This window comes from Aquarana catesbeiana, linkage group LG04, assembly GCF_042186555.1.
Source record: "Aquarana catesbeiana isolate 2022-GZ linkage group LG04, ASM4218655v1, whole genome shotgun sequence".
In the NCBI taxonomy this organism is placed as follows: domain Eukaryota; kingdom Metazoa; phylum Chordata; class Amphibia; order Anura; family Ranidae; genus Aquarana; species Aquarana catesbeiana.
The window spans coordinates 652,331,195-652,345,759 of record NC_133327.1 but is presented as its reverse complement, the minus strand read 5'-3'; the positions used below and the strand labels follow the sequence as shown (position 1 = coordinate 652,345,759).

At 39.6% G+C, this 14,565-nt stretch overlaps 1 protein-coding gene across 1 annotated transcript in view; it reads left to right on the top strand.

Annotated features, from left to right (window-relative positions):
• ABCG5 (ATP binding cassette subfamily G member 5) overlaps positions 1–14,565 on the top strand; it is a 55,897-nt gene that overhangs the window by 240 nt on the left and 41,092 nt on the right. Inside the window, exon 2 of the mRNA XM_073628466.1 lies at positions 3,055–3,204. Coding sequence (XP_073484567.1) covers positions 3,110–3,204 — 95 coding nt within the window. The 5' untranslated portion in view covers positions 3,055–3,109. The remainder of the gene's footprint in view (positions 1–3,054; positions 3,205–14,565) is intronic.

The window sequence follows — 14,565 nt, the reverse complement described above, 5'->3', positions numbered from 1 at the left end:
CCAGGGTGGTCATATCCCACAAGTTCAATGTGTTGAGTCAGTCGGGGGGGGGGGGGGGGTATGGGTGTTGGCTGGAGTTTTTTTCAGCTGTAGTACACAGAACTCACACATTTGTTTGTGTTTGAGTAAAAAAAAAAAAAAAAAAAAACAATTTGCCCAATTGTAAGAATTTTCAGCTCATAACCATAAGGGCTAACGTACCACCAGGCCTTCTAAAGGTTGCAAAGCAGTGCTATACAGGCAGGCACAACATGTGTGACATCACATGAACTATAGTGCATGCTGCAATTTTGTGCATTAAAATTAGACGTAACTGATTGCACATGCTGCAGCTTTCTTCAATAAATTTTGCAAAGCTGGGTATAGCTTTTTATGTGGATTACCCCTCATCATTCATCATGCTCTCTAAACATGGGACATTTTCTTTTAAACTGTCTTCCAAGACTTGGGTGATAGGGAAAAAGCCATTCACATGAAGCGTTGACATCGACTCGAATAACACAGCCTAGAGTAGACCGTGCATAATATGTTTTCCATTAAAGAAACCAATCACAAACATATATATGTTTCAATTTAATTCTTTAAAAACTCAATCATTTTAATATCCTAATATTCTTAAATTTTCGGATCTTTTCAACCTTTCTATTAGAGTTGTAAAAACTCCAATCGTAGTGGACTTCTATTTTTTTTTTAAAGATTTAATTAAAAAAGGAGGCAATTAAATTAAAAAAAAATGTGTTATCTCCATTTGGGTGTTGTAGACTCCATCATCTATAAGTGTGTTTTTTTTATCCATTCCATCTTTTGAAACAAATTTTACTGAATTTGTTTTTTTAATTACTGCAATTTCAGTGATTACATTCTGATGAAAAGAAAATGCTACAAAATATAATTAAATATTGTGTGTATGTAAAATAAAATAAAAAAAATGTCATGCATGCCTGACGTTATGTCAAAAGGTCTCAGTATATTAAAGTTGGAGATGAGTGTCATTCAAAGCTTAACTGAAAACCAAAAAGGGCATAGCAAACATTGTAAGGTATGTGATACCATTTTGGTTGCAGTATGCTCAATCAGGGATAACAGAGAAATCTCTCTCCTTTTCTCTCTCATTTCTTTCTCCTCTTTCCTTCTATATGCCTTTGGTCTGACCAATTGAGCCTTGGTGGGTCCCTCTACACCTTCATATTTTAAATCTTTTTTTTTTTCCCTATTCCCTATAAGTCTGCTTTCCTGGTGTTTATATTATTCCTTCTGTTTCTTCCATAAAATAAATTAACTTATTAAATTTTAATTTAATGTAGGATTATTTATTTAACCTGTCCTATAGGTTGAGTATAAAAACAACCAGGTTTATATTGTATATACAGTGCACCTGGAAAGTATTCACAACACTTCGCTTTTTCCACATTTTGTTTTGTTACAGCCTTATTCGAAAATGGATTAAATTCATTATTTTCCTCAAAATTCTACAAACAATACCCCATAATGACAATGTGAAAAAAGTTTGTTTGAAATCTTTGCAAATTTGTTAAAAATGAAAAACAAAAAAATAACATGTACATAGGTATTCACAGCCTTTGCTTAATACTTCGTTGAAGCACCTTTGGCACTAATTACAGCCTCAAGTCTTTTTGAGTATGATGCTACAAGCTTGGCACACCTATTTTTGGGAAGTTTCTCCCATTCTTCTTTGCAGGGCCACTCAAGGACATTCACAGAGTTGTCCTGTAGCCACTCCTTTGTTATCTTGGCTGTGTGCTTAGGGTCATTGTCCTGTTGGAAGATGAACCTTTCCCCAGTCTGTTGTCCAGAGCGCTCTGTATTTTCATCAAGGATGTCTCTGTACATTGCTGCATTCATCTTTCCCTCAATCCTGACTAGACTACCAATTCCTGCTGCTGAAAAACAACTCCACAGCATGATGCTGCCCTAACCATGCTTCACTGTAGGGATGGTAATGGCCAGGTGATGAGCAGTGCTTGGATTGCTTCAGACATGACGCTTGCCATTCAGGCCAAAGAGTTCAATCTTTGTTTCATCAGACCAGATCATTTTGTTTCTCATGGCCTGAGAGTCCTTCAGGTGCCTTTTGGCAGACACCAGGCAGGCCGCCATGTGCCTTTTACTGAGGAGTGGCTTCCGTCTGGCCACTCTACCATACAGGCCTGATTGGCGGAGGGCTGCAGAGATGGTTGTTCTTCTGGAAGGTTCTCCTCTCTCCACAGAGAAACGCTGGAGCTCTGTCAGAGTGACCATCGGGTTCTTGGTCTCCTCCCCGACTAAGGCCCTTCTCCCCCGATCACTCAGTTTTGGCCGAGCGACCCGCTCTAGGAAGAATCTTGGTGGTTCCAAACTTCTTCCATTTATGGATGATGGAGGCCACTGTGCTCATTGGGACCTTTAATGCTGCAGACATTTTTCTGTACCCTTCCCCAAATTTGTGCCTCGATACAATCTTGTCTCTGAGGTCTACAGACAATTCCTTGGACTTCATAGCTTGGTTTGTGCTCTGAAATGCACTGTTGGACCTTATATAGACAGGTGTGTGCCTTTCCAAATCATGTCCAATCAACTGAATTTACCACAGGGGGACTCCAATCAAGTAGAAACATTTCAAGGATGATCAGTGGAAACATGATGCACCTGAGCTCAATTTTGAGTGTCACGAGAAAGGCTGTGAATACTTATATAGATGTGATTTTTTTCAGTTTTTTATTTTTAATAAAGTTGCAAAGATTTCAGACAAACTTCTTTCACATTGTCATTATGGAGTATTGTTTATAGAATTTTGAGGAAAATAATGAATTTAATCCATTTTGCAATAAGGCTGTAACATAACAAAATTTGGAAAAAGTGAAGCGCTGTGAATACTTTCTGCATGCACTGTAACATTATTATTATTAGTATGGGGAAATGCACTGTTAATATTTCACACTGAGTTGTACTTTTTAATTGTATGTTTTCATTCTTTTTTAAAATTTCTAATACAATTCTTCAGCTACAGTATATTGTAAACCTAGCCAAAGTACAGTAATAATGTTTTCTTTACAGGTGATTTGGGGTAGATTCCTGCAGAAACGTTCTTCTGAACAGTGTTAGAGGATTAATGGAGGGTACTGAAGATCCGCACACTGTTACAACAATTTCAGAAAAAGAAGCTAGCTGCAATATAAGTGTACAAAACATCTGCTACACGGTTAGGTGAGTAGTTAGAAAAATAATATGATAATATATTATATTATATCATATCAACTGCAAAACAGCTCCAGTAACTTCAGAGATTGTCTTGCAAAGGGGACACAGCACAAAAACCCCTCCAAAAAAATTTCTCTTACCCCTGCCGCTATTAAATAAATTGGTTGACTTGCTACATTTTAAATATGCCATGATAAAGACTGGGTATCATCGTTTGTGCTGTCCGTGGTTTTATGTTTGGAATAAAGGTTCAATTGCTATCATCCCAAGTGCCCATTCTGTGGTTCCATCTGACGCAGCAGTAGGCGGATTGTACACTTGGCATAAAGGATGCCGTACCCTGCCGAGTGAGCTATCAGATTTTTTTTCTTTACCGCACTATCCTAATTCAAAACAGAAAACAATGTTTTGGCTTCAAGCTGGGCTTTAACACAATCAGCTGCTTTTCTGTTAGACTGAAAGCATATCTAAACTGAAGAACATAAATGGAAAATATTGCAGCTTATTGGTTCCTAGATGTTGTGGCTGCATTCGTTTTCTTTTTCAGGCTAAGAACATTTTCAGCAAGTACAGAAAATACATAGAAAAGTGACGGCAGAAAAAAACTGAGTAGTCCATCGAGTCTGTCCATTTTTTTTTTGTTTTGTTTTTTTTTTTTTCCGTTAACTTTATTGTCTGACTATAGATCTATGTTTGTCCCAAGCATGTTTTACTATTGACTGGCTCATTACCACTTCTGGTAGTTTATTCCAAGCATATTTCAGTAAAATAACACTTTCTAAGATTATTTTTGAACTTTCCTCCAGTTAGTTTGAGGTCATGTCCCTACGTTCTTGATTTTGGTTTCATATTAAAAAAAAACTGCCCTCCTGAACCTTATTCACGCCCTTGATGTATTTAAAGGTTTCAATCATGTCTACCCTTCCCCTTCTTTCCTCCAGACTGTACATATTAAGTTCCTAAAGTTGCTCTTGATATGTTTCTTTCCCCAAACCTTTCACCATTTTTGTTACCCATCTCTGGACTTGTTTTATTTTATCAATATCTTTCTGTAAGTGAGGTCTCCAGAACTGGACAAAGTGTTATAAATGAGTTGCAGTCTCCACTGCTTTGACCAATCTTCCAGCAATGCCAAATCATGTTCCATGTTACAGACACCTCCAGGGATGTCAACCCTATTACACACCTTTGTGTCATCAGCAAAAACACATACCTTGCCCAACAAACCTTTAGTTATATGACTTACATATAGATTAAATAGAACAGGACCCAGTACAGAGCTTTGTGGTACATCACTAGTGACTGGTCTCTGTTCTGAGTGAACCCCATTTACAACTACACTCTGGTATCTATCCTTTAGCCATCTGCATATCCACTGAACCACCCAAGGGTTAAAGCGTTTGTTAACCCCCCCAAAAAATGGACCCTGTTCCTTTAAAGCATGTTATATGACACAGTGCTTATGCTGTGTCATTTGGCCCCCTATAACACCTCAAATACCTGACTGAGCCTGTCAGTTTCTGCCCCCCTATGTAAACTGACCACGGTGTATCATGGCTGCTGAGACCAGACACCGTGGTCAGTTTACATGCCTCCATCATCTGCAGCCTGCTATCTGCTCTCCTCTCTGCTCTCCTTTCTGCTCCTGTGTCCTACTCCCCCCCTCCCCTCTCTGCTCATGACAGTGTCACCCCTCCCCCCTCCTGCTGCTTGCATAGCACTAACCTGTATACACAATCAGCACTGCCTCCTATTGTAGTATCCCCCTCTGTGAATGATTTATAAATATAAATGCTGCAAATACCTAATTTTTTTTTTTTAATAAAGAACATGTTTATTGTCAATAACATCATACAGGTACATTACATATCGTACAGCCACATAAAGAAGTAATATACAATGTCTGTAAATGAACATGACTGGCATATAATATAACAAAGTATAGAGTCAAGTATAACTTCAAATACTGCAAAATTACCATTTCCTCTCTATATTGTCTTCCTCCATTATCAGGGTTGTCAACACTAGGTACATCCATTAGTTTGGTACATTAGGGTTATGCAACGTGAGATGACTCTATCTCTCCCGCTATTTATGCGGATTACCACAGCCAATCAATCCGTACAGGTATTAGTGTTATCTAGCCATCTGTCCCATATCTTGTGGTATTTGGCTGGGCAACCCCTGTGTCTGTACAACACCTTCTTGTATGGCAATGACGCATTTACTTCCCCAACCCAGTCTTGGATAATAGGGGAGGTGGTCCTCATCCAGTGTTTGGCAACTAACTTTCTGGCGCAGAATAAAGTCTCGCTAAGGAATATAGCTAGGAATCTGTCCATGGGGTCTAGTTGTACTGGTGAGCCCATGTGGTCGTGTAAAAATTTTATAATTTGTGCCCAGTAATCTTGTATCGCTGGATATGACCATAATGGTTGGAAGAATGAGCACGGGTTGCTTGAACATCTTGGGCAATTTGGATTCTGGTTTGGAGAGAATTTGGCTATTCTGGGAGGCGTGAGATAAGATTTGTGTATTACATACAGCTGAGTCAGGCGTTCAGACATTTTAGGTGAGGTTTTTTTTAACGTTTTCTAATATTTCTTCCCAGTCAGAATCATCTATTGGGCCTACATCTTCCTCCCATCTAGCTTTCGCTGCGTCTACGATTCTTGCTACCGATTTAGTACGTAATGTGATGTAGAGAGTGGATATAAGTTTTTCTGGGTTTGGTCCTGTAATCACATCTACCAATGGTAGCATTTGCGGGTTGGGGAATCCATTCGTAAATTGAGTTTGGAGCGCGTGTCTCAACTGCATATAGCTAAATTGCATATGGGAGGGAAGGTCAAACTCCTCACAAAGTGTTTGAAAGTTTCGCAAATACCTAATTTTACAGCCGAGATTGCGATCACACGACCAGCCAGCTCTCTCCTCCTCTGCTCCTCCTTTCCTCCTCCCCTCCAGACTGATGTCAGCAGGGTAATCTCAGCTCCTTTGATTAAGAAGATCTGGATGCCGCACACTGGATGAAGTTGAAAACTTGTCTTTATACTTGTCTTTACTTATAGCTATGAACTATGAGTAAGCACTCAGCTTCGAGTGCGAAACGCGTCAGCTGATCCTGTACGTTCTGCATGATGGTCTTGTATTTCTGATGATCCCATCTTTATAATAAAGACAAGTTTTCAACTTCATCCAGTGTGCGGCATCCAGATCTTCTTAATCAAAGCTTCGTTCTATTTAGCATTTAGCCAGCACCTGGGACTCTTAATCTCTGAAAGCTTCACATCAACCTCACACCTGGGTCCGTGTCCACCTGAGTGGTGAAACACCCTCTTTGCCTTGGCGTAATCTCAGCTCCTCCCAGAGGAAGAAAGGAGAAAGCTGGCCAGTCATGTGATCGCAATCTCAGCTGTGAAATGATTTATATCAGCATTTATATTTATAAATCACATACAGAGGGGGGCACTGCAATAGGAGGCAGTGCTGATGGTGTATACGGGTTAGAGTGGCTTAAACACTTTAAGTCCTAGCTTGTACAACTTTTGTATTCGATCATTATGTGGAACTGTCAAATGCCTTGCTGAAATCAGGATACAGTATGCTATGTCCACAGCACCACCCTGGTCCAAAACATTGGTAATATACTCAAAAAATGCAATCAAATTAGTCTGACATGATCTGCCCTCAGTAAAGCCATGCTGTTTTGGATCCAGCAACTTGTGTATTTTTACAATGATCAATGATCCTTCTTATTAATTATCCTTTAATCGTGTCAGTAATGCAGCATCCTTGTAGCTGTCTGTGAGCTGAACTGAAAGCACAAATCGTGATCTCTTCTTTCTACTTATCCCCACACCCTTCATGTAATGGAGATGAAGTAAGGCAGACATGTTTGAAGTCTGTATATATTATAAAAGTGCAATGCTAAGAAAACAAGTGAGGTGAAAAAAACTTAATGCATCTCACAAATGTATATATCAGTATAAACCATAAAGCACAATGTGCAAAAAAATAATAATTTTATTTTGAAAATACAGTTCATATAGTTCAAAGGAATCCGAAAAAAGAAGAATCCTGGTACAATCACAATGATTATGGATGAAAGCAATAACAATCCATGTATCGATCACCCATACGTGAATAACCACCACTAGAAAGATAATGCGCTTACCAGAACGAATAGACTCAGATACCGTAGCACTAAGTCAACACAGCTTATGTAGATCAGGAGTATGGTAGTTAGAAGGCAGCTCTGAGGGTCTCACGTCTCAACCTCACGACGGGATCACCACTCACCATTTTTTATGTTGATTCCTTTGTTTTTTCCAAAGCCGAGCCACAGCTTGCACATCTGTCTGGGACAAACAGTTTCAGAATTTCTGGACCAACCCCTGCATCAGGCAGATGTTTCTCAACTTCCAAGCACTCCTGATTTGCAAAGCTGTGAAAGGCATTTTGTTTGAAGTCCGACCCATGTGACAACCATAGCTCCCTCAGGAACAGAACGTGTGTTATTTGCAGGATAACCAGGTGAAAATAAGGGGAAAAAAATAAAACAAATGCAGCCACCACATCTACCAACTGGTAAGCTGCAATATGTAACATTTTTGAGGGTTTTAGATATGCTCGAAGATCTACCAAGGTACATTTATAAACATGCTGTTATTCAAAGAGTTAAAACGACTACTGCATCTGTGAGCTTAGTACTGTTTTCTGCAGCCGGCGATCAGCTGTCATGTAGAAATGATCTTGGGGTCTTTAGAACCGCCACTGCTCAACATGGCACCCGGGCTCTCCTGTTCAACCACTTGAGCATGTTGTGCAGGAGGATCTCAATGAACATCCATTCCCCAATCACCTCTGCAATGAATGAACACAGAAGTGATGAAATGCTTTTTGCTTCCGGGTTCCAGAGCTTTCATTTCCTGACTGCTACCTGGACCATAGATAGTATAACGAACCTATGAACAGAAGAGTCAAAGTGAACTATGTACAAAAAAACAAACATAACACTAGCAAAACCCCCTATGGTCCAAGGTAGGCATATACCCCCGACACCGAGGGGACCGTAGGAGGAAAGGGAGGGCTTGTCCTTACATGTAAAATCTCCAGTGGAGGAGCATGTTGTCTGAACCGAAAACAAAGGTGGGAAAGTAGGTTGGGAGGGGATGATTCAAGAGTTCCTTCTGTGCTGTTTTTATTGATTTTATTATAAACCTGATGGCGGTTCCCTTTCCATACTTTGCAAATTCAAAAGAAAAATGTGTGGCTGGTATACCTTATTTGTAAATTGTATTTTAAATTATGCATAAAGACTTAGTACTGTATCTAGTTACATAGTAGGTGAGGTTGAAAAAAGACACACGTCCATCAAGTCCAACCCATCTTTCCTTGAATTATCAATCTCTCTCTGTCTACTATTGTATCTTTAAAAATGGTACTTTAGTTAACCTGGACTTTCATCCCTGATTGGTTATGAACCAAGTTAACCTGTACGTTCAAATGCCAGACACTTATCTTTGTCCGTATGTAACCCATAGTCGACAATGTTTTTAAATAGGACATTCTATTTCAAAGTGGTCCTGACATGTCACCCCGCCTGTTCTATTGGAATTTCCATGTTTGGAATACTATTGGACTTTACTTGTTACTTTTGCTTTATATTTCAAGGTTTGAATGTTGACTTATCAGAAAATAGGATAAAGTACATAGGTCATATGGATACCATCCATATTTACATTAACAGTTAGATGCACTTAAAGGGAAGGTATAGTGTATATTTTTTAGTGAACAAATATTTTACATTTTTTTGGTGTTAACCTTATTTTTTTTAAAAAGTAAAGGATTTCTGTATTGTCATACATGGCATACACAACAAATTTACCAAACAATAAGTGTTTAACGGTAAATATATAAATAGATTTTTTCATGAATGCTTTATAAGATTTGTAGAGTAGCCATTAGAAGGAGCTCTCAGTTTTTTTGTTGAATAATATATAAAAAAACCCAAAATAGAGTCAAAGCTGCGCTCAGATCTAAAACCACAAACAGACAATTGTGGAAGAAAAAAGCTGCCAGCACCTACAAAAGTCCAGTATCCGACTCCTAAAATATGGTAAACAGCAAAGTGCAGCGCTATATATGTAAATGTGACATATAAAGAAATATACATAAGAACCCACCAAGTGACATCATATCAGTCAGTAGATACATAAGCAAAATCAATCAATCAAAAGCAAACTTTGTTCACAAATACGTGTGAAAAAGTATATATAAAAAACAATATGTGTAATAGTCCAAAACATAATAGTAGAGTCCACAAAAAGAAAAAAACCCTCGTCCAGGAGAGGTGTGATAAGAAATAGATGATCCACCAAGGAGTGTGTGAGTAAGGTCTGCTTACCGGACGGCGATGACTGCTATTACAGCAGTCTCGCCCAGCATAGGGATTATGGTCTCCCAAAACCACAGATACAGAGCGGGACCAGTAGCTTTAACACTCGATCATGACCGGAAATAGAAAGCAAAACACATCCATAGCGCAATAACGTATGATAAAAGGTTTTTAATAGAATAAAAGAATTGCACTTACAATTTGGCAGAAAATAATGTGGCATGAGAGGTATCATACACAGCAGCAGTGTCTCCGTGTGCCGCGATTCACTTCCTGTACTGCAAAGCCCGTCGGAGAACGTGATGACATCACCGTCGTAGGCTCCTCCCTACACGTTTCGTCACGAATGGACGTCGTCTGGGGATTGGCCGGGTGACAGGTCATCACGCTTGGGCTTATAAATACATAGGAGACGCCATTTTAACTATTGGCAAATGTAATGTGTATAATGGAGATGAATCCAAAGGGGCCATATTAGCTTCTGGCCATTAATGGTAAACCCATGTATAGACAGGAAGTGACAGGAGGCAACATCGCCATCTTGTGGGAATAAAGGAGATTTGCGGGTAAGGCTTTGCATAGGAAAAGAATAGGGGCACAACAGATACACTCGCCCTAAATACATGAACATAGACAAACTCATGTCTGATCCCCATAAAAAACTCAACATGGGTCAAAACAAATCAGATGGGGAGATAGGAAAAAATTAAAATATATGTTGATAACATAATCTTAATACTGAATAAAAGCTTAAAGACCCAAATTAAAATAAAATGAAATAATAGGGTAAATGTAGAAGGTAACAAACCGCCTATCATGCATTGTTAATGAAGCAGTTTATATCCCACTCCACATTTAACCCTTGTGGTCTGGAAGATAGCATGTTGAAGATCCATCTGGTTTCAAGTCTGGAGATGGATCTAACCATGTTAGTTCCTCTCCAGTGGGGACGTACTCTGTCAATGGCCAAAAACAAGGTACCTTTTAATTTTTTGTTGTGGTATTTAGCATAGTGCCTAGAGAGGTTATGTTTTGTAAATCCTCGCTTGATATTAGCAACGTGTTCTGAAAGACGCACGTGTAACTCGCGTTTAGTGCGTCCAATATACTGCTTTGAGCAAGGACATTGGATTAAGTAGACAACATACTGGGTAGAGCATGTTATAAAAGACTCTATGTTCTATACCTTGTTTGTAACTGTTGAACTGAAGGTTTCACATTTTCTACCCCTGAAGGAATTAATCTGGCAGATTTTACATCTGCGGCAGGGAAAAAAACCTTTCATATTTTGAAAAAAAGAAATTGTTCGTGGGGGATCTACAACATTTGAGGCCACACTATGTCTTAGGGAGGGAGCCCCTCTATAAATCAAAACAGGTTTATCTGGAATAACTGTACGGAGTATTGGATCATTCTGAAGGATGCTCCAATGCTTCCGAAATTTTTTTTTAATAGAGTAATGCTGATTGGAATAGCCTGTAATCATGGACCATTCAAATTTGTTAGTAAGCCCAGGATTACGCTCTCTATTTCCATTCAGCATCAGAGACCGGTCCATAGTGGCAACTTTATTAATAGTGATGTCAATACCATTCTCCAGATACCCTTTGTCCAAAAACCGTTGTTTTAGTACCAAAGCTTGTGAGTGGTAATCTGAAAGATTGGTGCAATTACGTCTTATACGTTGAAATTGTCTTTGAGGGACAGAGTTCAGCCATGATGGGTGATGGCAGCTGGAGAGTGGTATATATGCATTTCTGTCCGTCTCTTTGAAATGTGTACTGGTAATTAGACAACCATCAGCAACCATGATGTTTAGGTCGAGGAAATGTATTCTCGATTGACTGGCCTCAAACTGCAGAGAGATGCCCCTGTTGTTAGAGTTGAGTTGGGAGAAGAAGTTGTGTAGAGATGGTATATCTCCGTCCCACACAAGGAGGACATCATTGATATATCTTCTCCATAGGCGCAGTTCCTTGGGGGGATTAGTATCAATGACTTCTTTCTCCCACCTGGCCATAAATAAATTGGCCAGGCTGGGCGCAAATTTAGCGCCCATAGCCACTCCACATATTTGCAAGAAGAAGTCGCCCCCAAACCAGAAATAGTTATGGCTTGTAGCGAAATTAAGAAGTGCCATAATAAATTGTTTCTGTATTCCTGATAGAGTAGAGTCCAGGTCAAGATAGTAGTTGACTGCCTCAAACCCTTGTTGATGGGAAATAATAGTATAGAGAGAGGCTACATCCGCCGTAGCTAAGATGTAGCCATCTCTCCATTCAAACCCTTCAAGTAAATTGATAACTTGGGTAGTGTCTTTCAGATATGAGGGGGTCAGAACTACTAAGGGTTGAAGAAAATTGTCCACATACTTCCCGATTCTTGCCGTGACAGACTCAATGCCACTAATAATCGGGCGGCATGGTGGATGGGTCAGATTTTTGTGTATTTTTGGTAAATAGTACATAACTGGTACCCTCGGAGCTGAGGGGACCAGGTATGTCTTTTCTTTTTTATTTAAGATTCCCTGCTGATATCCTTTATCAATGAGGTTCTGCAATTCTCTCTTAAATTTGGTTGTAGGATTGGATGCTAGTGGAGAGTATGTGGTACGATCCGACAAAAGTCTATGCATTTCCTCCAGGTACCTAGATTTGTCTAGAATGACTACCCCCCCACCTTTATCCGCAGGGCGTATTACTATCTCATTTCGCTCACAGATTTGTTTGAGATGGTGTTGGAGGTCATTGTTGGTATTATTTCTTGGGATGTTAAGTGCTGTGAGGTCTCTGATGACCATTTCCTTAAAGACCTGTATGGAAGGGGCGGTAAAGCCTGGGGGATTGAATAATGAGGCATTAGAAAAATTGGTGTGTCTAATGGAGCTGTCAATAGTGTTTGTCAAAGGATTAGAATTAGAATTGGTAGGGTTAGCTACAGAAGAAAGTGTATTAGTAGAAAGAATCTGACTTCGATTACCAATAGGGTTAAGGATAAAGTGTCTTTTGATGTTAATCTTCCTTATAAATTTGTGTATATCGATAAAAGTTTCGAATTTATTCAACCTGTGTGGGGGTGCAAACTTAAGACCTAGACTGAGAACCTTCTGTTCTCCTTCGGAAAGTTGAGCTTGACTTAAGTTAAAGACACCGCTAATATCTACTGTTTTCTTTTTTTTGGACCTGAGCCTCCTCCCCCCTCTGATGCCTCTCTTTCGTCGTAGCCCCTTTTGGTTTTGTGATTGCCCTGGGGAAAAAAACGACGAGTCTGATGGGCCTCTGTATAGTTGTGAGGGGAGTCCTGAGGAGTGTCCTGATAATCATCTCTAGGAGGACCTCTAAATTGATTAGGATGCCGAGAGATAACTGGGTTATCCTCAAAATGGGGATCTGAGTAGTGTGAAAGAGGTGCGAACCTGTTTTGCAGAGGGATTTGTCTCTCTTGGGGGTAATAACCTTGTGAGGTAGATGGAGAGTTGACATAAGTTACCCTATCGTCATAAGGGCTTTGGTAATAGTCCCTAGGGTCACCTCGGAGATCCCGTGATCCCTGTCGGGGGTAGTCAACGCTGGGATTTCTCTTATGAGGGAAATTCCCTTGATTGTTACCCCTGAAAGGTGGTTTCTTATATTGGGATCTTTGGGGAGTGCCCTGAGGGGGATTCCTATAAACCATAGATCTCTCATTGTTTTTAAAAGTTTTGGGCCTGGTTATAGGTTGTCCCCGTTGGTTAGCCCGGGGAGAGGAAATAGGGGGGACCCTCCCTCTATTATTGCCAAACAGAGGTGGGGCCTTACATCACCACCAAAGGAGGGTGGTGGAGGTTGTAATGGAAAAGGTTGATGGTTGGCTGTCTCTGCATCACCTGTATAGTTCTCTATAAGGATCTGCCATTTGAAAACTGTTTTGTTGGAATAATCAGCAAGATCACGATTGTATTTTTTCTTTTTTTTCTTTTTTTGATCACTGTCCTCTTTTTCAAGCATTTGTCTTAAGTGATCCGATTTTTGTTTGTATGCTTCATGATCTTTATAGGCCATGAGTTTATCCTTAACTAAAGAAACCTCATCATTTAAGCTTTTCAGTTTAATCCGTTTCTTATCCAACAAAAAACCTAAAAATTTGATACCAGTGTCATTAAAATAAACAAACCAGCCTTCCAGATCAGTTTCCCCTTTTTGGGGATTGACCTCCCATCTGAGACTGCGGGGTACCATCTTTAATGCAACATATTGCTCGAGGTAAGCCACATCCCAGCTAGTGTGTAATTCTGATATGAGCAGGTTTTTAAGTCTGAGGAACAGACCACTCAGTTCATCCGTCTGCTCCACCTGACCATTAAAAACTCCCTCAGTATTTATACTGTATTGGGATCTATAGTCAAAAATGTCCATGACACCTATCTAGCAGCAGCTTTTTGATACAAAGAGTGTAAAATATATAAAAAAAACCCAAAATAGAGTCAAAGCTGCGCTCAGATCTAAAACCACAAACAGACAATTGTGGAAGAAAAAAGCTGCCAGCACCTACAAAAGTCCAGTATCCGACTCCTAAAATATGGTAAACAGCAAAGTGCAGCGCTATATATGTAAATGTGACATATAAAGAAATATACATAAGAACCCACCAAGTGACATCATATCAGTCAGTAGATACATAAGCAAAATCAATCAATCAAAAGCAAACTTTGTTCACAAATACGTGTGAAAAAGTATATATAAAAAACAATATGTGTAATAGTCCAAAACATAATAGTAGAGTCCACAAAAAGAAAAAAACCCTCGTCCAGGAGAGGTGTGATAAGAAATAGATGATCCACCAAGGAGTGTGTGAGTAAGGTCTGCTTACCGGACGGCGATGACTGCTATTACAGCAGTCTCGCCCAGCATAGGGATTATGGTCTCCCAAAACCACAGATACAGAGCGGGACCAGTAGCTTTAACACTCGATCATGACCAGAAATAGAA